Source organism: Podarcis melisellensis (assembly GCF_964234715.1).
Source record: "Podarcis melisellensis genome assembly, chromosome: Z".
NCBI lineage: Eukaryota > Metazoa > Chordata > Lepidosauria > Squamata > Lacertidae > Podarcis > Podarcis melisellensis.
The window spans coordinates 18,894,870-18,921,184 of record NC_138547.1 but is presented as its reverse complement, the minus strand read 5'-3'; the positions used below and the strand labels follow the sequence as shown (position 1 = coordinate 18,921,184).

At 46.4% G+C, this 26,315-nt stretch overlaps 1 protein-coding gene across 3 annotated transcripts in view; it reads right to left on the bottom strand.

The window, feature by feature from the left end:
- Positions 1 to 7,588: 7,588 nt before the first annotated feature.
- LOC309362265 (gamma-aminobutyric acid receptor subunit alpha-3-like) overlaps positions 7,589 to 26,315 on the bottom strand; it is a 42,708-nt gene continuing 23,981 nt past the window's right edge. For all 3 annotated transcript variants that reach the window (XM_081897882.1, XM_081897883.1, XM_081897884.1), the window contains exons 5-10: positions 20,816 to 21,036; positions 19,846 to 19,928; positions 17,794 to 17,928; positions 16,570 to 16,722; positions 15,637 to 15,848; positions 7,589 to 14,281 (exon numbers count right to left, since the gene is read on the bottom strand). In XM_081897882.1, coding sequence (XP_081754008.1) covers positions 13,916 to 14,281; positions 15,637 to 15,848; positions 16,570 to 16,722; positions 17,794 to 17,928; positions 19,846 to 19,928; positions 20,816 to 21,036 — 1,170 coding nt within the window. In that variant the 3' untranslated portion in view covers positions 7,589 to 13,915. The remainder of the gene's footprint in view (positions 14,282 to 15,636; positions 15,849 to 16,569; positions 16,723 to 17,793; positions 17,929 to 19,845; positions 19,929 to 20,815; positions 21,037 to 26,315) is intronic.

Below are 26,315 nucleotides of genomic sequence, written 5' to 3'. Positions count from 1 at the left end.
GGATTAGGTCCTTCCATCTCAGGCTGCCTTGTCCAACCCTAATTCCCTACCAGGCGAAATCACTCTTCAATTCAGTACTGTACAGTCCAAGAAAGAAAATAGCAGGCTGTTTTCTGTTAAAATATGAATTTTATTTGTTTGCTTCAGTTGGGTTTTGAGTGTGTGTGGAGTGAGTGCCAGAGTGATGTTTTTGGGCAAAGGAGGGGCTGCACGATCATCTGAAGTCACGTGTTCTTTGGGAAGCAGAGGATGAGGAGGAGAAGGCTCCAGTTGGAAAGATCTTCATCCACCTTTTCTGATTCACCTCAAGCATTCCATTGGGTTGTCATCATTAGTAGCAGTAGTATTTCATCCGCTCCTGCATATATTTTTTTAAACATTTTAATTGCTTTAACTTATTGAAAAAGCTAGTAGCTGGTGGGGAGGGGGGATGCAAGACTGCAAATCCTGCCAGTTAAATCCAACTGTACAAGTCAACAGCAAATGCTGAAAAATACAATTCATAAATACAAACAGGCATTTAAATGTGGGCACCAAAAGTGCTCAGAACACCAATCTCAGACAGGAGAGAAAGAAATCACAGTTTTCATGAGTACATCCCTTAAGACGGCAGCTAACAGCCAGTTCAGTAAAGAAAATACAACAAAATTAAGGAAATGTATCTTTTTTTCCCCCTAGTCACAAATTATTTACAGATGTGGTCTGAGGAGTAGTCAGAGGATTGTCATGCATTCAGCTGCTGCTGGCTCGCTTCTCTCTCTTAGCTGAGGAAAGACAGTCCCATAAGATGAGAGAGGAAACAAGAGGATGCCAGAAGGGAGCAGGTGCAACATAAGGCAGAGTTGGATCGGGACCTCCAGGATGTCCTGGCTGCCATGTTGATATGGATTGCCTTGGTGTTTCCTTGCTGGGCACCTTCAAAACTGCAGCTCATCGCTGGCAAAAGGCTGCACTGTGCATTGCCTCTGATGAGCCTGCAATGGCAGCTCCTCTTTCCCCAATAATTCCTCCTCTGAAGGCTGTGCTAAAGGACTGCCAACACCAGTATACTACACTGGATACAAGGGTGGGGTGGGAGTTGCTTAAGGCCCCATGGGTTGCATTCAGCATGCCAAGATCTCAGCGCCATATTTAGGCCAGTGCAGGCAGTTTTCCCTGCACAGGGTGTCGAGCTGAGGAGGTTAATAATAATGCCTATATTTATACAGGGATCTACTGAGAAAATCCATAAAAAGCAACTGCACCAAAAGGAATTATTGTGAAAATAAGTAATGGGGTGTGTGTGCCATATTACTAATGTCCACCCCACAATACCTTTTCGTTCCCTTGGACTCTGCCCCCTTTTCTTGAAATATTTTAGTCACACAGAGTGAGGAAGAGGAGTAAGTTGCCACTGGCTAGCTCAGGTAAGAGCCTTAGTTAAGCACAACCACCAAGGCCTGATCTGTTTCTGACGCTTAACATATTCTTTTTAAAAATTGGTTTTCACAAGATCAGACTCTGCACTTTGAATTTGTAACCTTCCATGCTCACTTAGGGATTTATTTTATTTTTAAGCTGGCAAACTCCAAGGTTACACCATCCATCTTTCATATAAAAGAAAAAAGGTAGTACACTGTGAGAATCCAACTAACTCCTACTCAGAGTAGACCCACTACTCTGTAGATGGGAATAGCTAAATAAAGTCCATTGATTTGAATACACCTTCACTAAGAAGGAGTTATGCTGGATATAACCCACAGTCAGTGCACTGCAATTTTCTTCTTCTTCTTCTACTACTACTACTACTACTACTACTACTACTACTACTACTATTAGTGTGAGAAAGAGGTGGAAAGAGTGACAAAGGCAAGGTCCAAAAGCAGATTCTTATTGAGGGAGAATACTGATTTCAAGGTGGCAGGGTACTGAAGATCAAACACTCCCTAGGAAGAATAACAGAGCTTGCTCTATCCAGGCATACATTCCACCATCAGTTTTATGGATTCCATAAATTACTGGCCGGGTCAGAATAATGGGAGCAGAACATGATAAAAGGGAGGAAGCTGGATGTTGCAAGCAGAGCCTTCCAAGGATCCTTAGAATATAAAAACATAAGGTAAGCCTGTTGGATCAGGCCAAAGGCGGCCCATCTGGTCCAGCATCCTGTTCTCACAATGAGCAGCCAATAGGAAATCTGAAACAGGACATGAGCACAGGGCCAGCCAGCCCATGAGGTATGAGTGAAGCAGCCACTTTGGGCAGCAGAAGCTGAATAAATGGTGTCCCTCCCACCAGTGGAGAAGCAGCACTGGTAGCTACACTGGATTCTGGCAAGATCTCACCAAAATCTTGTGAGATCTTGCAACAACTCTAGGATAGCTGAGACTCTTAATCTCAGGGTTGTGGATTTGAGCCCCATGTTGGGCAAAAGATTCCTGTATTGCAGGGGGTTGGGCTAGATGACACTTGTGGGTCCTTCCAACTCTACAATATGATTCTAAGAGCACACCAGAAACTTCTGCTGCTGCTAGTACCACATCTCTGACAGTGGTTGGGTGGGAAGTTCTTCTGCTTCCCAGGTAAGGGCAGTGGGGTGGCATGGCCAAACATTATCATTTCACCCCAAGGGGTGAAATACACTGCCCCTGCCTGATTGCAACACAACTCTCCCCTTCTGGAGTTTCCAACAACTGGTAGTAAGAAGGATTACTGCCTCAGACTGGAAAGGCAGAGCACAGCTAGTAACCACTAATAGCCTCATCCTCCATGAATTCTTATCTTCTTTTACAGCCATCCAAGTTGGTGGTCATCCCTGCCTCCTGTGGGAGGGCATTCCATAACACACAACTAGGGCTGTCTTAAGCATATGTCTTAAGCACTGGGGTGCAAAGATCTGCCTGGTGTCTGTCCCCCCCGGTTGCCCAGTCCCAGGTGCACAGGAGGGCGGAGCCAGCTGGCCGCCTCAGCATCTCGCAGGCTAGGTCACCCCTGAACTTGCGGTGCAGAGCCACCCACAGCATAAGAGCCCACTGCAGCGCTCCGACCGATGAGCAGGCTCTTCCCTGGATTCAACTTTCGGGCCCTGGACTCTTGGCCTGGCACCCCTGAGAGCCTGCACCTGGGTGCCTCACACCCCTAGCACCTAAGGGTAAGACGGCCCTGCATACAACCAAAGAGGAAGGATATGAACCTCGGCCCATGATGAGAAGAAACTTGACATGGATTATGGGGCGTGAGAAGCTGATCCTCTGAGAATCCTAGCATGAAACGCTTCTGATCAGAGAAAGAAAGGAACACAGAAACAAGGCTACATTTGAACAAGGTTGTTTAGCCCAGCACACTGCCTCCCCCCATGAGACATGATCTTTATGAACTGCCCCATGAACTCACCACACTTGCACCTGGATCAGAGGGTGCCACAAGTATGGGATGAACACAGGCTGGGGTAAGAATAATTCAGAAATCAAACAGACTGGTTTCCAGAATTTTCTTGTAATGTAGCACTTTATAGGAAGAGTTTGCTAAGTTTGTATACCACCCTTCATCCAATGATCACAGGGTGGTTCACGACATAAAAATACAAGACAAGAACACAAAACACAGAAATGGAATTGAAACCAAAACAAATCAATAACTCCCCTCTGACAAACACATTTAAAAGGCCATAAGTTGTTAATCAGCTGAAGAGCTGGTTATAGAGAAACATTTTTTTATCCTATGTCTATTGATAGGCAATGAGGATGCCTGGCAAACCTCCCTGGGGAGAGCATTCCCCAAACAGGGAGCCACTGCAGAAAAGGCCCTCTCTCATCTTGCTGCTCTCCGGATATCTTGTGGAGGGGGCACACAAAGAAGGACCTCAGATGATGGTCACAGGGTTTGTGTTGGTTCATATAGGGCAGGGGTCAGCAAACTTTTTCAGCAGGGGGCTGGTCCACTGTCTCTCAGATCTTGTGGGGGGCCGGACTATATTTTGAAGGGGGAAAATGAATGAATTCCTATGACCCGCAAATAACCTAGAGATGCATTTTAAATAAAAGGACACATTCAACTCATGTAAAAACACACTGATTCCCAGACCTTCCGCAGGCTGGATTAAGAAGGCGATTGGGCTGCATCCGGCCCCTGGGCCTTAGTTTGCCTACCCATGATATAGGGAGAGACAGTCCTGGAGGTATTGTGGTCCTGAGCCATTTAAGGCTTTATAGGTCAAAACCAGCACTTTGCATTGAGCCTGGAAACTAATTGGCAGCCAGTGCAGTCGATGGGCCAGGATTGGCGTTATATGCTCAAACTGCCTTGCCCCAGTGAGCAACCTGACTGCTGAATTCTGCACCAGCTGAAGTTTCTGAACCTCCAGCCCAGGTAAGATTTTGAAGGCTTGGGGAGTGAGAAACTACCCTTTTTATGGCCAAACAACCACTTCCTACCCTTCTTAGACGTGAAGCGTAGAATACTTAGGCAGCAATTTTCACCTGCTAGGATTTCTGCTGTGCCTTGAGGGTTTTTGAAAGTCACGTTGTGTTCCCAGCTAGGACTACCAGAGAGCAGCATCAGTGGAAAGGGTGACCCTCCCAGGCAACAGATTTTATTGACAGGTGCCAGCTGCTCCACCCAACCCTACCCCACCGTGTCATTGGCCCAGGAAGCAAACCGCTATTGAACCATGACTGCAAATATGGTTCTTTTCTCCTCTGCTTTTCCTGCTGCCAAAAGTAGGGCCCTGTGTTTTCATTGCTCCATTCTAATTTCAGATTTTGTAGATTTACTACACAAACACACAGGGAAAGCATTCCAAAAAGCCTGACATTTCCCCAGCCACAAAGACAAAGCACTTTCTTTCCCCCTGCCTGCACCACCCCCAAGCCAGCTGGTAGCGTTTGGCTGCCTGAGAAATAACAAGGTCAAACATTAAATATTTATACCTTGCAGTTATCAATATCATACCAAGTCATGGCCTCCTTCCAGAACACCACCTGTCACCATTTAGCTTCACATTCACAGAGCGGGTGTATAAGCTTTCATGAATGTTGCTGCTGCCGTTGCCAGCACCCCAGGCCAGAGGCAAAAATTAAGACATCTTTGTTACCTTAGAGGCAGCAGCCACTAGAAAGGCCACCTCAGCATGGACTCTTAGTCTTTATGCTGAATGGGTATAGGTGGCTTGGTGCTATGACTGACGCTCCCAGCAAAAATTTACTTGCTTTGGAAGGTGGGCTACTCTTTACTGTAGGGTAACCAGCTTCATATAACCAGTCAAATTAGTGCATGAACCATAGAGGAAGCTGTCCTGCCAGGCTTAACCAATGACATTTCCATACACCCTGGGAAGAAATCGTTAACCAAGTCCTTTGTGCACTCTCTCTCTCTCTCTTTCTCTGTGGAATTCAGTTCTAGAGGTCATAGAACCATAGAATCATAGAATCTTAGAGTTGGAAGGCATCCCAAGGATCATCTAGTCCAACCCCCTGCAATGCAGGAATCTCAGCTAAAGCATCCATGGCAGGTGGCCATTCAAGCTAAGTAAGCTCCCTCCTCCATGTGACAGCCCTTAAGATATTTGAAGATGGCTATCATATCTCCTCTCAGTCTCCTCTTTTCTAGGCTAAACATATCCAGCTCCTTCAAGCACTCCTCATAAGGCTTAGTTTCCGGATCATCTTGGTTGCCCTCCTCTGCACACATTCCAGCTTGTCAACATCCTTCTTAAATTGTGGTGCCCAGAATTGAACACAGTATTCCAAGTGTGGTCTGACTAAGGCAAAATAGAGTGATACTATTATTTTCCTTGATCTGGACACTGTACTTATGATGATGCAGCCTAGAATAGCATTAGGTTTGTTTGTTTTTTGCCGCTACATCACACTGTTGACTCATGTTAAGCTTGTGGTCCATCAAGACCCTGAGATCTTTTTAACATGCACTGCTGGGAAGCCAGGTGTCCCCCATCCTATATTTGTGCATCTTGTTCTTTCTGCCTAAGGGCATAACCTTACATTTGTCCTTATTGAAATTCATTTTCTTAGCTTGCACCCAGTTCTCCAAGGTCATTTTGAATTCTGATTCTGTCTTCTATGGCATTAGCTACCCCTCCCAGCTTGGTGTCATTTGTGAATTTGATGAGCATCCCCTCAATTATTTCATCCAATTTGTTTATACAGACATTGAACAACAACGGGCCCAGGACAGAACCCTGCAGCACCCCACTTGTCCCTTTTTTCCAGGATGGCAAGGAACCATGAATAGTACTCTATGGGTTCAGTTAGTCAACAGCTACAAATGCACCTAACCTACCTTGTTCCAGTGGCGTAGCGTGGGGGGTGCAGGGGGGGCCGTCCGCACCGGGCGCAACATCTGGGGGTTAGGGTTAGGGGGCACAAATCCATGGGTTAGGGGGCGCAAATCCATGGGTTAGGGGGCACAAATTACTTGCCTTGCCCCGGGTGCTGACAACCCACGCTACGCCACTGCCTTGTTCAACACACATTTTACCTCACAAGGATATCAGACCTGTTCGTGAGGTCTGGTCACAAGTTCCCAGGATCTGCTCTGAGCTACGTTTGACTGCTGCTGGTTGCTAACTCCTCCCTCAGCCCGGCTTTCTCTCAGCTGTAACTCCTCCCCATCAGATCCTGTGTTCCCACAGAGCAATCAACCACACACACCCTCAGGCTCCAAAAGACACACCCTCACTCTCTTCAGTCTCCCCCAGCAAACCTTGTCCTTGATTGCAAGGTTTGGTCGCAAGCTCCCAGGTCTGAGCTGGTCTTTTACCAGCCTGTTTTGCTTCAGACCAGTCCGCCCATGCAATGTTTTACTGCCCGTGAATCTTTTCCTGACTGCTGTATGGAAAAGCACATAAAACTGACTTTTGAAACTTTTAAAAGGGGACAATTTGGGGGTTCACTGGATTAGCACATTTAAAAGGTTTTACAGCGTATATTTCCATGATTTTCTCTGCTGCATGTTTTGCAATGCTAAATCTCTGCTGGAGCTCTCTCACCAAAGAGTACTTGCCTCAAACTTGAGTCTTAGCTGCCAGGATTCCAACATTTACATATTCCTTTCTTTAAGCCTCCTTGTTTTTGTCTTTTTCATTTGATCTACAGTCTATTCCTGGCCCTCTTTCTTGCCCCTTGCCCCTTCCTCACCACTCTGTTGTTTCCCCACCACTCTGTTGCCCTTCTGTTGCTTCCATATCACAATAGAGCCTCACTTCTAATTCTTGCAATCTTAGAAATAAGCTGTCCCCCCTCCCTCTCTTTAACTTTGATTTTAGCTGTTTTTATGAAGAAGTGGTTTGGAATTTATGGCACGTTCTACACTCAGAGCTCCCTTTCATGGGCCTCTTACATATACACTCCATCTTCATGTGAGTGTGTGTAAACCAGAGTTGTCTTAATGATTTGACATCTTCATAACAGGAATAAGGAATAAGAGGAGAGGTCCTCTTGTGGATCAGGAATTGGTTAAGTAGCAAGAAGCAGAGAACCTCCTCCTTGCTCTGCACACCAACTCATGGCTCCTCCTTAGGGTTGGCTTGCTTTATGTTGGAGTGACCCAAATGTTGTGGTGGTACCCCAGATTCCTTTTTGTCTTTCTTCACTCTGTGTCCTCCTCATAACCCTCTCTGCTCTTCTAAGTCTTCTTGTTTTTCGGACCATGCCATATCATCAATCATACCCCTCCCTGTCATTCCATTCCATTCGCTCTTATGCTTCATGCAAAGATAGGCTGATCCCCTTCAAAAGCCCGATAACTGATTGGGCAGCAGACATAAGGAAGTCAGGTGGGTTACTGAAGTAATCTATTTGCAAAAATAGAAGTCAGGCTGGAGCTTTCCATCTCTTCCCACTTCTCTCTCTTTCATGATAGGCAAAGAAACTGCTCCAAGAATGCCAGGCCAGGCAGCAGCTGCCTGAGCTGCTGTCTTTGCTGGATCGCTCTCAAAAAGCCAGAACTCCAAAGAGCATTTGCCAACTCTACCCAACTGGCTCATCTGAGCTGCTCCCCCCCCCCCCAAAAAAAAAACAAAGCACAATCCAGGAACTGCTGTTACAGAAGAAGACATGCAAGGCTTTAGGGGGCACCACAGGCTTAGCATTCTCAGTGACTCCAACCTCTCCATGAGACTCTCAGGAGCTTCCCCAAAAATGTACCCTGGGGTGCTGCATCAAAGAGACAGAAGAGACTGGGGCTTTTCCTTCCCCCTGCCACGCTTTAAGCTCTACACTGGATGCAGAGCAGCTGACTCACTGGGCCTCTGAAGCAAAGCAAAACTCCAACCTGAGGATCACATTTGCCATTTCAGCTTATGCACTGCGATGCCTAATGAGATTTCCTGAATGCCTTTGGTTGTTTATCTCATATGTTTGCACAATAATTTAGAATGGTGATACATTAAGCAGACATCAAAGGAAATGTATGGCAGTCAGATCTGTAGGTGGCAGTTACATGGCTAAGAGAGTGAAGAGGCTCAGGAATTCACATATCCTGCCTCAGAATGGATCACAAGGATGTCCATCTGCATCCAAGCAGAACCTGTTGCTTATCAACCCTCCAGGCAGGTTGCTGGTGATCTAAGACTCCTTTATGTAACGCCTTCTCCCCAGAGATTACATTTTGCATTACAGTTTCTTTGTTCCCATGAGGTTTCTGGAGGTGGGTTGCTTTTATGGGATGATATTTATTGGGTTTTGTATATGCAAACCAGCCTTGCTGGGCTGGACAGCCCTTTTCCACTGAGGAAGACTTCACCCCAAGGACTGGGTCTCTATTTCCCCTGTATTTTCATGAAATGGGCTTTTTACCAGGACTTAGTTGGAAGCCAGTGGCCTCCTTTGGGGGTGGGGAGCAATATCCATCTAGATCAGGGCGGCCCAACTTTCCATACTAAGTGGGCCACAAAAATACTTCAACACAAAACCTGCAGGCCACACACTGCCTTGTGTGGAAGGGGGGAATGAAGCCAAAATTTGACACCCACAAGCCTGCCTTCCCAAAACTGGCTAAGTGAGGTGCTGGGCTTTGGGGAGGAGGCATGAGGCTCTAGCAGGGTACCAGATCCTGCCCATCTTCTTCCCAAAGCTGGGAAGGTGCTAAGTAGGCTCTGGGAAGGAAGGAGGAGGACTCTGTCAGAGCCCTCATACCTTCTTCCCAAAGCCCAGCACCTCACCTTGCTTACCTGACTTTGGGAGGGCTGAGGGGAAGGGGTCAAATGTTGCTGAGGGCCACCAAAAAAAAAAAGGCCTCAGGGGCCACATTTTGGACTACCCTGATCTAGATGGTCTATTAAAATAGAATGCATATCCCATGTGCCTCCCTCCAAATGAATCATCCTACAATCAGAGAGAGAGGGAGAGGGAGAATAAGGATGCTGGAGAATAAGGATGCTGGCATTCTAATCTATTCTATTTTGTGCCAGATTGTGGATGCACATTTCAGGGTGAAAATAATGATTGTAGTGTGGATGAGAAGCAGGACTCCCACCTGAAAGAATGTGCCAATGTGCCTCTGATTAACACCTGTGCTTCCTAATCCAGCAAGTACTGCAGGTGTAGAGAACACCTTTCATCTATGGAGCTTTCTGCACAGGATGAAGGAGACTCTGGTCTATCTGCAAGCCACCAGTCTGAGTTTGTGGCAAACATTATTTCCAGATATTTTAAGACCCAAAACTTCCCATGAGAGGTCCAGGTGAGGTCTCTCAAGCTTTTGTCCTACTCAGTCATTGCCTTGGGCAGGCGCACACCCTGCCTGCATCAACTGTGCAGTTTTGAAAATAATTCAGTTACGAATTTATGCCATTCCCAAGGACAACTTCTTTCAGGCTCTTTTAACTCTGCTAAACCTGCTGCCTCAAGATGCTCTTCCTTGACATTCTTTTTTGCTCTCTACATCAGATTAAGTTTGGCACATTGAGAGGTGTGGGTTCAAGATTAGAGTTTCTTTAAAAACACAGTTCAAGCATGCAGTTCTGGCAGGACAATGTGAACCCAAAAGGAAAGTGCCTTGGAAGAAAAGAGAAGTGTAGCAAAGAGAGGGTGAGTCTAGTCACTGTCGCACCAGTAAATTATGCAAAATGAAGGCCTTTCTTTGTGCTTGTCCTATGAGACAGGCCATGGTTATTATGGCCATTCTGCAGTTGGGTAAAGGGATGCTGATTATAGAATCAGGCTTACCCAGCTTTGATGCTCCAGTACAAGCCCTTGGCTGGTGTTAAGCCAAGGCTTGACAGGGCTGCACAAAGCTCTGGGGCTGCTCTGAGTAGCAGGAAAAAATGGGGGAAAGTGACACGGGATGGGGGGAGAAAATAGCATCCTTCTCTGATATTTAGATTTATAAGTAGTGGCTTCAAAAACAATTCTCCCCCTACTATTCTCAAGGATTTTCACAGTGATACGATTTTGTAAAGACTTGATATTATTTTGTATAAAAAACAAAATAATAATAAAATAAAATGGCTTTTCAAATTTTCAAAAAAAACCTTCAATAGTTGCACCACAATACATCACACAAGACGTGACAAGCTGAACATTTTAAGCCCCAACAAAAGGGAAATTGAAAAGCACCAGGATTTCCCTGAGAGTTGCTTGATGCATATTGATTCAAAACAAAAACAAAACCCTTTTCAAGACCAACATTCTTCTTATAAGGGGAGAAATTCCTCATTCTACTCTAAATTGGGCTGGGGCTTCCAGGGGAAGCGAGAGACTCTGGTTGCCTTGGACAGCTCCTCTCAGAGACAGTAAAGAAGGTGGTGGTAGCATTTGAGAATTTGCCATGTGCAGCTCTCTTCTGTCCATTCCCATTTTCTTCTCTCTTTAAGGAATCCCACCTACATCGGCACACAGGTCCAGGCGGGGAGAGAAGGCTTGCTTCCATGAATGCCACAAAGGACACCCAGCAGCAGATACCCATCATGGCAAGGATGTGAATGAGTGAGTGAGTGAGTAAGTGAGTGAGTGAGTGGCTGCTCTCTTCCTGAGATATATGAAGTCTTGTGGAGGCCAATGGTATGTGCATATGTGTGTGTGCAATATGAGATAACCAGCCTCATATACCCAACATGATTAAGTCTAATTATTGCATGAAGGGGTTAAGAACATAGAGTAACCTGTCTATCAGGAAGCTCAACATGTGAGGAGATCTGAGCTGGTTGTTGCAGCTCAAACTGCATGGCTCTTACAAGCCACTCTTGATTAATTTAGGAACTTTTACCACTTAGTAACTAAGCCAAGTCTCCTAGCCCTTGTGGAAAAGCACATGAATGTGACCTTTAGAGAGTGTGTAAGTAAACCATTTTTAGCTTCTCAAATGTGTGAGAAGGTAGGGAAAGAGAGAAGTATTGGAACTCACAAGGGCATATGTTAAAGGTCTACAACCCTTATGTTTTTTAAATCTCTGCTGGGGGTCCCTCACCAAAGAGTACTAGCCCCAAACTTGGATCATGGCATCCAGGAATTCTATTTTTCCTACCTATATCTTCCCCCCTGAATGAACATGCAAATGAACACAACACCCCCAGTGTCTTTGCCCACTGCTGCCAAGCAAAGACCAGCACTCCGACTTCCTATTTCTCCTCTTTGTCCAACAGTTCAGTTCCTTAGAGGGACAAGCAGCTGAGAAATTTCCATCCCCTCCCAAACCTCAGCCTGCCAAGACAGAAGAGGCTGACTAGCCTTCTGGCTTCCTCCAAACTAGGCCCATTTTCATGAGGTGGTTGAAGTAATATCCCAACACAACATTTTAAAAGAAGCATTTCTCATGCTCCCAAATGTCAAGATATTGTAACAATCCACAGGGATCATTATATTCACAAAGAATGAAAGTAGAAATGCAGATGATAATCCACTCCTTCACACAAACCATTGAGGGGGCTAGAAACCCTTTGGGGCACAGTGTGCACATTTGTCCCAGCACCTCACCCCGAACACAACCAAAGAGGGAAGCGGGGGGGGGGGTGATGATGAAAGAATGAGAACTGCAGGAAGGGTCAACTCTGCCCCACCTCCCTTTAAAAACAAAATCTAGAAATCCAAGTCCAGAAAAATGGCAGATAACTAACACACCGGTGCCTCTGAATCAGGCAGTGCAGAACTACAAAATCCATTGTTTGGAAAGAGAGGTTTTGAAAGCATCTCCAAGGAAACCAAGGGATGCCAAGACAGTGCAGAGAGTGGGATAAACCTATTCCTACTGCTGTCAGCACCTGTAGCTCAGGCTCACTCTTAAACAAGGTTATTTAAACTTGCCAGTTTCTGAGAACAGAACCTGCACAAACTCCATGGCTGTCCTGACTGTTTGCAGGCCAAATTTGCATCACCTTGCATCTATCCCTTCTGCTGCCCATGGTGGCCATCACCACCCCATGGCATTGTTCTCCAGAACAGGAACATCTTTCTCCTTGAGCAGGTATGAGGAGTCTGTGGTAAATAGCATTGCAGACAAAATAAAAATTCATGTGTTGCTAGACAAACAAAGGGTTAAGACACATGGAGACGGGGCATTCTGTGAAGTCATATCCCCTGCTCTCCTAGGTGGGGGAAAGTAACAAAAGGAAAATAATCCTTACTACTTACTCCCAAAAGTTCAGGTTGTTGTTTTCCTTTACCATGTAACTAAAGAGAGAAATGCTTCTCTGTGCTTTCCTGGACAGATTCCATTATTTATCTCAACCATTTATTTTGTAATTGAAAAAATATATTCTGCCTGTCTTATTTCACTGCTGCTTACTGCTGAATCGAGTCTGAGACATTATGAAAGTAAACAATATTTTTATTCTTCCATGACAGACTTCTTTGTTATTCTTTTGTTTATACGGATAAAAGGGGGAAGGTCCAGTCAGCTAGAACACCCTGGACAATTATTAAGGTTAAGCAACCTTATCCCAGAAGTTTCCACATTTTATACCACAAAGGGATGGTAATTTTAAACTCTGCTAACCAGACGATAAACTCACACAAGTGAGCACGAGCAAGGATAAATAATGAAGAATATCTCATCCTATGCTCCAAACCCATCTAACACCCCACAGGCTTACTTTTGTTCAGGGGTTATAAAGTTTGACTCAGCAAACTAGCCACCCATAATTTGTGGTTGCCACCAGTCCCCTCCCCACTGGTAGGCACGGAGAACAGGGTCATCTCTCATTTGTGTGGGGTGTGGAAAAGGAAAGAGGGTCTGGTTGCTTTTCCCTACTTAAAAACTGCAGAGGGAAGGAGACACCCAGGGCAGGAGGGATCTGTGTGGTTCTGGGAGGCCTCATAATCAGAGGGTGGGGTGCACTGTTCCCTATCCCCCAAATCCACCCAATATTTTCAAACTACGACTCCCAACATCACTGCTTGCTGGAGCTGATAGGAGTTGCAGTTCAGCAACATCTGAAGGGCCACAATTTCCGACCCCCATCACTGGAGGAAAGAAGCACAGCAGAAGAGGAACCACCAAGACAAACTCACCAAGGGATGAGAAAGGTGACCACTGGAGACACCAGGGCAGACCATCAGAGGTCACTAGAAGGGAAAACGAAGCTGCCCTGCATTCCTCAGCAGAATTTAGCATGAAATGAACTGGGAATGAAGCCAGCTCCCATTAGCGTGGGGCAAGCAGGGGACTCTGGGGAGAAGGATGTCAGACTCACCACGCGGGAGGCACCACTTTTCTATTACACGTCCTCTCAACACATACCTCCACACACCTCCACAACAACAACGAAATAGAAGAGACCAAACAAGTAACAAATGAAAAGTTCTTGGGGTTATCCTTGTAAAAAATCACAGTTTGATTTGCATGGGGAGAAGGAATAAGTCAGCTGATAAAATTAATAAGAAGATAAAATTAATATAGAACCAGCCGGGGGACAAAGGAGCCCCCACAGAGACTCCTCTGCCTGGGCCACATGGACAGATGGAAGAGGGGTGAGGGGCTTGCTTCATTCCTTGGGGATCATGCCCTTGATAGCCGACTCCCGGTTGACGTACGTCGCCCAGTACACCATGTTGAAAATGGTGAACAAGACCGGAAAGACGATGCGGGACATTTTGTCTACCTTGCTGACACTGTTGTAGGTCTTCTTGTTCTCAGGGGGCTTCTCTTCCAACCGGGCCACCTTTGGGGGCGCAGCAGCAGCAGCAGCAGCAGCAGCAGCAGCAGCTGTGACAGGTGTGGCTGTAGTTGCTGATGCGCTCTTGGCAATGGTGGGCAGGCCTGGCTCCTTGGTGATGTTGAGGGCATACGTTGTGCCAACAATGTTGTAGGTGTTATTGGTCTTCTTTGCCAGCATGACGGGCTCTTTTTTCTGAGGAGGAATGAAAAAGTCTTTGGAAACCAGCCCAGAAACAGCTCCCAGAAACACTTGCTACTGCAGAAATAAAAGGCTTGCAAAAAAACAACAACCAGATGAACTTGGTGCAATTCAAAAATGCACCACGTCAAACCTGGATCAGAGGGAAGGGGAGCATCTGCTTTGCATGCAGAAGGTATCAGGTTCAATCCCCAATGGCATCTCCAGGCAGGGATGGGAGAGATCCCCAGCCTGATACCCTGAAGGGTATTGTCAGTGTATGCAATGCTGAGTCAGATGAACCAACTGTCTGACTCAGTATAAAGCAGCTTCCAATGTTCCTAGAGTAAACCACATTGTGAGCTGCAAATGCTACAAGTCCTTGCCAAACATGGCATCTCCAACAGGAAATTTATGGCCAGTGAAATCTCAAATCATGTACGTGTGCTGCCTCACACCACAGGGAATCTGCAGGTAGGGCTCTTCTCTTCTCTCCCCCTCCCCCCTTTTAGAACAGGAGCAGTATCTATGTGATTTCTCAACCCCTTTATACAGCAGGTCATCTGTGTAATTCCAGGTGACATTTAACACATTGCAGGGCTTGAGATCATCTCCACTGATGTGGGAAGCCAACTGGCCTTTCACAGGTGAAAAAATGCTTCTGGGTTATAGTTATTCTCAGAGCTCCTTTGGTGATGCGTAAAAGCCATACAGGATAAGCAAAGGGGGGATAAGGGGCAGCAGCAGCAATGGACTCCCTCTTTCTTTCTTTCTTTCTTTCTTTCTTTCTTTCTTTCTTTCTTTCTCTCTCTCTCTCTCTCTCTCTCTCTCTCTCTCTCTCTCTCTCTCTCTCTCTCCTCCCTCCCTCCCTCCCTCCCTCCCTCCCTCCCTCCCTCCTTCATTCCCTCCCTCTCTGGGCTGCAAAACATTGATGTTTAGCTCTGTTTGGAGTAAGGCAGAGGTTCTCAAACTTTTGGGGGCCAATCCCCCCTTCGTTCCATGAACTTACCCCCAGTGCCCCCTTCCCTACAAAAGCACTATTCAGAATAGCAGTTTGCCTAACACACTAAGGAAGATAACAACACCATATAAGTCAAAACAGTGACAATTAATTGCACATTTATTCAAAATCCAATTAAAACCTTTTCATTTAATTAATTCAACAAAACTGATGAACTTGATCCAGTGATAGCAGCTGATAGTCATTTACTCCTCCTGCACCCCCTGCTACCCCCTAGGGAATCCCACCCCCCAGGGTGTGCTACCACCCACTTTGGGATCAACCAAAGTAAGGTTTCAATGCCTCTTCTTGTACGTCAGGTTCTGATTGCTCTCCCTCTTTGCTTCTCTCCAATGACTCCCTCTCTCACCTTCAATTCCTGGGCCTCCAGAACCTTCTTGCCATCCCAGGACCAGCTGCGTTTAGTGAAGTAGTTGACGGCAGCAAACTCAATCAGTGCAGAGAACACAAAGGCATAACAGACAGCCATGAACCAGTCCATGGCCGTTGCGTATGCCACTTTGGGCAAGGAGTTTCTTGCACTGATGCTCAGGGTGGTCATGGTCAGGACCGTGGTGACTCCTGTGGGAACAAAACCAGAAGAGGCACTGCTGAAATGGGGCCACAGGAGGTTTTCTCCCTCTTGAGGGCAGTGGGGGATCCATTGAACCTCCTTGGGCTGCTTTGTCACAGCAGCCACTGCCCTGGATGCGCCAAGAAAAGGTGGAAGGAGCCAGTGCCGCACCTGAGCACAATCCCATTGTCAACACCAGGTGAGCTGTGTCTAATTATACAATTATGTTGCAGAATTAAATTAGCAAGACATTTAAAATAGGGCGATGGGGAAACTGTAAGGGCCCTCCAGATGATGGACTACAAATCCCATCATCATCACTATCCCTGACCATTAGCCACTCTGGCTGCTGGGAGTTGGAGTGCAGCAGCATCTAAATGGAACCCACCGGTTAGCCACCCCTGATTTAAAGAAGAGCTGGTTCAGCATCTTGTTGTCACAGCAGCCAACTGGATCCCTGCCTGCAGTTCACAGCAACTGATAATCAGAAGCACTACTGCCTCTGACAGTGGAGGTAGGACATAGCCATCATGGCTAGCAGATATTCCTGGGGGGAAACCTCAGAGTTTAAGCCTTATGCAAATGTCTGTCATCAACATGAAGGGAGTGTGGCTGACAGGCAAGAAGGTCCCTGCTGCTGCTGCTTCTCTCCAGCACCAGTCTTGATGCTCTCCCCGTCTCCCTGTTTCCTCCAGTCAGCCCTCAGACCATCCTCCATCAGAAACTCACCAAACACTGTCCGTGCTGGAACACTCTCTCTGTTGAGCCAGAAAGAGACTTGGGAGAGGATGACTGTCATGATGCAGGGTAAGTAGGTCTGGATCACAAAATACCCAATCTTACGCTTAAGGTGGAAGTAAGTGGTCATCACAATGTAGGTTCCTGCAGTGATATGGAGGGGTGGGGGGTAGAGAGGGATACAAGGGGTTTTTTATTTGCCTTTTTTCTTTTCTTTTCTTTTTTTTTGCATCCTTGCCAGTAAACAGGATTGTTGAGATACAGCCTGCAATGGAAAGCAATCGTTTTTGTTTATATTTATTAAATTTGTCAAGGCAGCTTACAACCAGACAAACAAACAAACAAACAAACACTCCATATAGATTAAACCCCACATACATTAAAAGCAAGGGGAGGGAATACATTTAAAGCATCCCACCCACTTCTTAAAGGTCACAGATAGTTAAAGGCCAAAGGCCTGATTGAAGAGGAAAGTTTTTGCCTGGCGCCTGAAGATATGTAAGGAAGGAGGAAGGTGGGCCTCCCTGGGGAGAGTACTGCACAAGCAGGGAGCCACCACTGAAAAGGGCCGTTCTTGCACTGCCACCCTCCTCAGGGTTGGCCCACCCAGGAAGCAAGGTAAGGGGACCACCTTGAGGGGATCTACAGATCCGACCTCCAAGGAATGCATCACCAACTGCTGCCACCACCACTGCCTTTGCCACTGTGGCACCAATGGCTGTGGCATGCTCCTTGGAAGCTGGATCTGCTTCCTCCTTGGCAGCACCTTCCCCAATGCCACCTCTATAGTGGCCTATTTGTGAATAGGAGGGGCTGCAAAACAATGCACATAAAAACTGACCCTGCCATTTTCACCTGAGACCATTCTCTGAGTGCCCCATCTGTGGGAGGTCCAGAGAGTAGGGACAGAAGAATTGGGAGTTTTCAGTTGTAGCCCCCCGCCCCCCACTTGTGCAATGCTATCCCCAGGGAGGATTACCTGAAGCCATCATTACATAGCTTTAGGTGCTAGGCAAAAAAAGCCCCGATTCCTCTTTTACCAGGGCTTGGGCTTTTTAGTATTGTAAGCCTCGTTAAACAAGTGAGATGTTTAGTCCTGCCTTTGCGGTTGCTGCTCATCATGGGGAATCATAGAATTGTAGAGTTGGAAGGGATGCCCAAGGGTCATGTAGTCCGACACCCTGCAGGAAACCATCCAAGGAGGCTCTCCATTACCTGTGCTGGATTCAATGGAGTCTCTCCCCACATTGTGGCCAAGGAGGTCATACTGATTCAGGCGGGAGCCTTCCTCGGCCACCTCCACTTTCCCATGGGTCCAGGTATAGATCACCTCTGTCTTGGTGTAAGCATCTGTGGAGAAAGCAGAAAGGATGGGATGGAAGAGGTTTAGCTACACCCTGGCAGCTCCTGCCCAATGAGGAACATCTCCAAAATGGTGCCCAGAATGGCTTCCAAAGGTCAACCCCAACTCCAGGAAAAGAGACACCCATTAGAAAGCTGTATCTGGCACAGAGACGCCTGACTGAAACCCTGCACTCCCTCAAGGTGTGGGAGGGAAGGAGGCTGCCACCTAGGATCTTCCATGCCCTAGGTGGTTCCATGCCCTAGGTGGTTCCATGCCCTAGGTGGTGGTTCCAGTGGCTTCCATTGGCCTCTCCGATAACCAGGCTACTGGACCACTGGAGATATTTCTGGACTGCATCCCATGCTGAAGCATCAGTGGGCACTCAAGTTAGCCAAAGCAGGTGGAAAATATTAAGCCCACACTCAGAGGCTTGTCGCAGAAGGCAACCTCAGTGGGGGCCTGCAGGCACTGTGACAGCACCTCCTTTCCATGGGGCTCTGAAGCAGCAGAAGCAGCAATTGGATAGGACCTGCCCACTTGGGAGGTTCAGTTGTGCTACTCATGTGTTGCTCCAATTAGACCTGGCTGCTCATGGCAGACAAACAGAGGCCACAAAAGCAGCCATCTGTGGCCAAATGGAGACCCAAGGAGAGGCATCTAAGGCACCATGTCAAAGAGATACCAGATGTTTGCCAGGCTGGCCACACCTGTGGGAACCAGACTCTTGGCTCGACACACCACACAGTGAAGCTGGCAGTGGGCTACCTCTGTCTACTAAATATACTTCCACTGGTTCAGCAGAGGGGAGCAGGGGGCGTGTCATAGGGCCACCAGGTCCAAGAGATCTCAGAACCAGTATGGCAAAGCAACATTGATCCCCTTTCCATTTTTTTTAAAATAATATTTATTATTTAAAATAATATTTATTACATTGATCCCATTTCCATATCATGTGCCAAGGAAATCTTCCCCTAGCTGGTTGATCAAATATTGATTTGGGTTCAATTTATTATTATCATTATTAAACAAAGCACAACATTTGCAGTTATTTGATGCTTTCCTTTAGACTGGTCTGTATGCATGTGAGCTTGTGATTTCTTATACTGCAGGGCATAGAGAGACATGTGAAATAATAGGGAGTGGGAGGCACTGTGGTCTAAACCACTGAGCGTCTTGGGCTTGCCAAGTGGAAGGTCAGCGACTCAGATCCATGGGATGGGGTGAGCTCCCAATGCTCTGTCCCAGCTCCTGCCCACCTAGCAGTTCAAAAGCACACCAGTGCAAGTAGATAAATAGGTACCACTGCGGCGGGAAGGTAAATGGTGTTTCTGTGCGCTCTGGTTTCCATCACGGTGTACCGTAGTACCAGAAGTGGTTTATCATGCTGGCCACATGACCTGGAAAACTGTCTGTGGACAAACGCCGGCTCCCTCAGCCTGAAGCAAGATGAGCACCGCACTTCATAGTTGCCTTTGACTGGACTTAACCGTCGAGGGGTCCTTTACCTTTACCTTACCTTACATGTGAAATAATTGTTTTAGATGATGATGAGTGGATTACAAGAATTCAAAAATACAATATTAGAAAGAATTAAGACAATTAAGGGGAGCATGGTATTCTACAGGAAGGGGTTTTTCTAGAGACTGCTGTCCTACAATCAATTTTCACCCAATTCTGTATAAGGTGGAGATGTAAACCACAAAGTTCTTTTATCTGTAAGGAAAATATTACCTTAAAATGACAGCTTCACTTTGGAAGGCCACTTTGAAAACAGAGGTTCATAGCAACGCAGGATGTCGCATAAGCTCACACTCTCAGGGATGTTTGCTCACCTGATAACTAGCCTGCCAAGGACCCGTACCTGCTGCCTTCAAGCCAAGAATGCAAGGAGACTTTGCTTGTGCTGTCAGGAAAGTACTTACAGCTCCCAAACTTCAGTGGACAGGCATGCACATCCATTGGGAAGTCCTCCAGGTGCATCGGACACTCCGCATGAATGGTCAATCTACAAGAAACAATGACCACTGCCAATGGAATATCCAGGTGTTAAACCAACCCTGTTCTCCCACAGCAAGCAAGGAGTTTCCTAGGCAAACTCTTGGCCAAATGGACATTTCCTGAGAGCGAGTTGTGCTCCTGTAGCCCACTGCTTTCTGAAATGATCACTGTAATCCAAATGTTCACATCCACACATTTCCATGGGGGATTGCAATGCATACTCTTAAAGCTGCATAAGCAGCACATGCTTCTCCCAGCACAAAGGGACACAAAAGCATTGCAGGATTGGGAGTCATTAAACTGCAAAAAAAATACCAAGGACATTCTGCTGAAGCTTTATTCCTTGTGAGTTGGAGTGACAAGTCTTCTACAAGACCAAGGGAGGAGGAGATGGACTGAACCAGGGGTTTTGAACAACATCCTGCAAATCATTAAGACCGTCAGTAAAATGAGAAAGTGCCTACTAAGTCAGGCCAACGGCTCATGTGATATGATTATGCTGACAGCTCAGACAGGGAAAGGCAGAGATCCCCACCCCCACCCCATTCTGCACTTCAGGTTCCTCTAAGCTGTCGGGATTGATCCAGTGGCTGCATACTTTATCATATCCTCCTACTACCCCTGAGCTATGGTCTCCAGAAAAGTTGCATGGCAGCTGACTCTTCCCAGTGGAGCCTAACCTGCAGTGTCTGTGACACACTCAGGTTGGTTGTAGGGCTGTGAAGATGCTTGGGCAGCAGGAGATGCTAGTCAAGCTGCAGGAAGGCCAGAGGAAGATGCCCAAGGTGAACCCTCTGGTGCCCATTTCAGCTGAGAGGCTCAATCCCTTCCAGGAGGTGATGGCGGGTGCTGAGTAAGGAAGACATGCCTTTGGGAAGCAAAACCACCACCTACCTCATGGTGTAGAGGAGGGTACCATTGTCCACCAGTCGAAGAAGCTTGTTGGGTGTGGTCATGTTGTGAGCCACTGATTTCTTGCCATTGTGGAAAAAGGTGTCGGGTGTCCAGATCTTGCTGGCCAGCAGGTTGTTGAGGGGGAGAATCTTCATGGGGCCATCAAACTTTAGCCTCTCATCTCGCCAGGACTGCCGGAAGAATACATCAATTGTGTACTCCTGCCAGAAGAGAAGGTGCAGGTTTAGATTTTAAATAGTTATTTTGCAGATGGTTCACTACATATGCAGAAATATTTCTAAAAAAATAAAATAAAATAAATCCTTGGTCAAGTGGACTTCACAAAGTTAAAATACTTTGGTCTTGAATGTTTTCAGCCAGGCAGATTCTTGTTCCATCTATCTATGGGGCAGGGGAGTTCCCTATCTTGTATACTTACCTACAGCAGAGTTAGATCCACAGGTGAAATATATAAGAACATAAGGACATGAAAATATGAGAACTCTGCTGGATCAGGCCAAAGGGGGTCCTACCTAGTCCAGCATCCTGTTCTCACAGTGACCAACCAGATGCTGATTATGCAAGTGGGATCCAAGCACAAGAGCCCTCTCCCTGCCTGGGGTTTCCAGGGAGAGGGGGAGAGGGAGAGAGACAGAGAGATTCCTTTCCAGCATAATTGTTGTGGGGCTACTTTCTGCCAGAGAGCCTGGGGGGGGGGACTGAGATAGTCCTTGGCATTCTGAGCCCACCAATGTGCTCACATCCTTCTCTTCCCACCGACATGGGAACCAGATGTGTGGTGAGGTCTGCCCTCAGCATTTCCACTACTTCTTCCATTTGCCCCATAGTCTTCCCCCCTCTATACCTCTCCTCCAACATGCACTCATTCCCATCCTGCCAAGCTCTGCCTGCCTGCCTGCCTGCTGCTGCTGTGTCTGTCTCTAATCTGCTCCTGGCAGCCACCTTTCCTCCCTGCTGCTAATCTTGGCTCTTCTTTTTTTGCCTTCTCAGCAATGCCCTAGCCTGCCTCCAGGAGGATGACATAGATCTGCTAGTAGAATTTAGTCAGATCTACAGATTAAGCTGCTTTCACAGCCTTCCCCTCTACCCAGGAGCCTGGAATGCAGATGAGGGAAGGGGGTGTCACAGATCTCCAAAAAGACAATTCTCCTCTGAAGGAAATAGTGGCAGTTAAAAGTGACACAACACAGTACTGTAGAAGGATCATCTACTGAGAGAAGGTGTGGACTTAGGAATAACTTAAGAAGAGCCTGCTGGATCAGGCCCATGGCCCATCAAGACCAGCATCCTGTTCTCACAGTGGCCACCCAGATGCCATGCACAAGGGCAACACACTTCCCCTATGTGGTTTCCAGCCACTGGTTTTCAGAAGCATTACTGCCTCTGACCATGAAAGCACAGCCATCCTGGCTAGTAGCCACTGATAGCTCTCTCCACCTTCATGAAAGTGTCTAATCTTCTTTTTAAAGCCATCCAGGTTAGTGACCATCACTGCCTCCTGTGAGAGTGAGTTTCATAATTATGTGAAGGACTTTCTTTTAACCATCCTAAATCTTCTAATTTTCAGTTTCATTGGATGTCCAGGAGTTATAGAGTTATGAGAGAGAGAAATTTTTCTCTGTGTACTTTCTCCATGCCATCATTTTATAAACTCCCATCATGTTGCCTCTTACTTGCCTTTTCCCTAAACTAAAAAGTCTTCTTTCTTCTTAGAGGAATTGTACCATCCTCTTGACCATTCTGGTGGCCCTTTTCTGAACCTTTTCCAACTCCATAATATCCTTTTAGTGGTAAAGCAAATGGATCTGTGCAAATGTGGCCACACCATAGATATGCAAAATGGAGTTATGGTATTTGCAGTTTTATTTCCAGTTCCTTTTCTAATGAACCATAGCAAGGAATCTGCCTTTTACACAGCTTCATATAGAGGAGGAAGGGTGATTGCAATTCCTCTTTTCAAGTCAGGGCTGATCCTCACTTGCCTGTGCTCTTCAATTTAAGCACATATCTGTGCTTTAAAACTCCCTTTCCTACTGCTTTCTCTCTCTTTTGGGTCATGGTGCTTTCCCCAAGAAAACCCACGCTTTACCACTGAATCAGACCAAACAGCAATCTGTGGGGAACCCGAATTGACATTTGACCTGGTTCAGCATTAAAGAGTGGGTTTTCCTTAGGGAAGTGGTGCGGCAAAAAACCCAAGCACTCGGACACAGACCAGGAAGGTGTGGACCTGTGCCTAGAAAGCGTGGGCAAGAAGGTAAGAGTGGATGAGCTATTTAGTTAGAACTAAGGTGTTTGATACTATGGTCCAGAGCACCTTCTATAAAGATTGGAGTTGTTTCTGCAGACAGGGCACCACTGATTAATAGGCAAATATGTCTGACAAACCAGATACGGCTGAAAGTGGAAAACACAGCTTAAACACACTCACACACACTTGAACAGGAGAAGTAAGTGGATGAATCATAATAAAAATTGGCCCTGAAACTGGAACTGTACATTCCACAAGCATTGCTTTCTTGAGCTGCAACCCAAAATAGGAGGTAAGGGAACACCCAGCTACTTAAAAGGAATTTGAATCTCCAGGGCCTGATGAACTTGCAGATGTACTGTAATCTCAGAGCCTCTGTCTATAATATTTGAGAATTATTGGAGAACAAGTGAGGTCCTTGCAAACTGGAGGCAAGCAAATGTTGTCTCCATCTTGAAAGCGGAGGGAGAGGACCCAGATAACTGCTGACAGGTCAGCTTAACATCAGTTCCAGGAAAGGTCCAAGAACAGATAATTCAACCGTCAGTCTGTGACCACTTAGAAAAGGATGTTGTGATTACTAAGACTCAGCATGGGTTTGTCAAAAAGAAATCATACCAGATGAATTTCATTCTTTCTTTGATAGTTACAAGTTTAGTAGATCAGGGGAATGTGGTGGACATAGGGTATCTCAATTTCGGTAAGGCTTTTGATGAATCCCCCCATGATATTCTTGCGTAGAAGCTGATAAAATGTGGGCTGGATGAGGTAACTGTTAGTTAGATTTGTAAAAGGCTGACTGACAGAACCCTAAGTGTCCAGTATGCCTGAAGGAGCGACTCCACCTCCATCGTTCTGCCTGGACACTGAGGTCCAGCGCCAAGGGCCTTCTGGCGGTTCCCTCACTGTGAGAAGCCAAGTTACAGGGAACCAGGCAGAGGGCCTTTTCGGTAGTAGCACCCGCCCGGTGGAACGCCCTCCCACCAGATGTCAAAGAGAAAAATAACCACCAAACTTTTAGAAGACATCCAGCCAGATGGGTGGGGTATAAATAAATTATTATTATTATTATTATTATTATTATTATTATTATTATTATTATTATTATTATTATTACTACTACTACTACTAAGTGTTCATTATTGGTTCCTCATCATCCTGGAAAAAAGTCACAAGAGGGGTATCGTAGGGTTCTGACCCAGGCCCGCAGTAGTTCAATGTTTTTATAAATGTCTTGGACAAAGGAATTGAAGGGAAGCTCATCAACTTTGCAGATGACACCAAATGGGAGGGATAGCTAATGCCACAGAAGACAGAAATGGGATTCAATATGACCTTAACAGATTTGAGAACTGGGCCCAAACTAACAAAATGAATTTCAGTTGGGACAAATGTCCGCTTCTACATTTAGGCAGAAAGAACGAGCTGCATAAATACAGGATGCAAGACACAAGGCTTGCCAGTTGTACATGTGAAAAGGACCTAGAGGTCTCAGCAGACCCCAAGGGTAACATGAGTCAATAGTGTGATGCAGCGGGGTGGGGTGGGTAACTAATGCTATTCTAGGCTATATCAACAGAAGTGTTGATCAAGGTAAGAAATAGTACCAGTCTATTCTGCCTTGGTTGGACCAGACCTGAAATACTGAATCCAGTTCTGAGTGCCACAATTTAAGAAAGATATGGACAAGCTAGTAAGTGTGCAGAGAAGGGTGACCAAGATGATCAAGGGTCTGGAAACCATGAGGAATGGTTGAGGGAGCTGGGCATGTTTAGCCTGGAAAAGAGGAGTCTGAGAGAAAATAAGATAGCGCTCTGCAAATATCTAAAGGGCTTTCCTATGGAAGATGCAACAAGCTTGTTTTCTCCTGCTCTGGAGGGTTCAAACCAATGGCTTCAAGTTACAAGAAAGGAGATTCGGGCTAAAAATCAGGAAGAACTTTCTGACAGTAAGAGCTGTTCGGCAGTTGACTGGACTCCATTGGGAGATTGTGGATTCTACTTCTACTGAGGTTTTTAAGCAGAGGTTGGATGGCCATCAGTCATGGATACTTCAGTTGAGATTGCTGTATTGCAGGGGGTTGGATTAGATGACCCTCAAGGTCCCTTCCAACTCTACAGTTGTATGATTCTATGATTTTACTTATTTTAGGTGTTTTTACTTTACAATGGCACCTCTGGTTGCGAACGGGATCCATTCTGGAGGCCCGTTCACAACATGAATAGAACGCAACCCGCAGCGGCACATCTGCACACGCGCGGGTTGCGATTCGCTGCTTCTGCGCATGCGCATGATGTCATTTTGCACGTCTGCATATGTGCAAGCAGCGAAACCCAGAAGTAACCCTTTCTGGTACTTCTGGGTCGCCGTGGGATGCAACCTGAAAAAACGTATCATGAAGCAGACGTAACATGAGGTATGACTGTATATGAATTAAAGAGGTTGGATAAAGTTTAAATGATCGTATTTTCCCTTTCACGTCTCCTCAAATCAAAACGAATATAGAGAACTACTGTAAACAAAGGCCTGTTCAAGCCCTGTGTTGAGCAAAAGATTCCTGCATTGCAAGGGGTTGGACTAGATGGCCCGCGTGGGTCCTTGCAACTCTGCAGTTCTATGATTCTTTGTGTGAGCGTGAGAGAGCTGATCCCAACTCTCCTCTGAATTTCATACTCTTGCCCTACCCCTCCTCTCAGTTACACAAACACTGAAACTGAATAGGAAGGGCAGCAAAGTTCTTTCCAAGCACTCCAAGCACTCCCCCCCCCCAATGATTCATCAGTGGTATCAAGGACCCAGCAACAAGTTCAGGCAAACAAAACCTTCAGCAGCAGTTTCTGTGGCAACGCTGGTGCAGCTGGTAAGTGCAGATGGTGCCCAAGACATGACCAGTTGTTGCTGCTGCTGCTGCTTCCTCCTCCTCCCGATCCAGGCTGCCCTACTCTTCCTCTTGACAGATACTGGGCATTCTGCCCCCCCCCCCAGTTCCTTCCCCTTTGGAAGAATAGAAACACCCTAACGAGCAACAAGTCAGTACTTCTTCATCTCTGATGCCCCCTGCTATGGTGAGCCTTGAACCAGTACAGCTGCTTTTGAAGCCTCCTTCCTGTAACTAAAACCTGCTGACCCCAAATGGAGCATTCAGGACCAAGGCTATCCCAGCAAGCAGCTTCATGTGAGGAGTCATGGACAGACTGACTCCCTGTTCTCCAGCCAAGGAAGACAGCG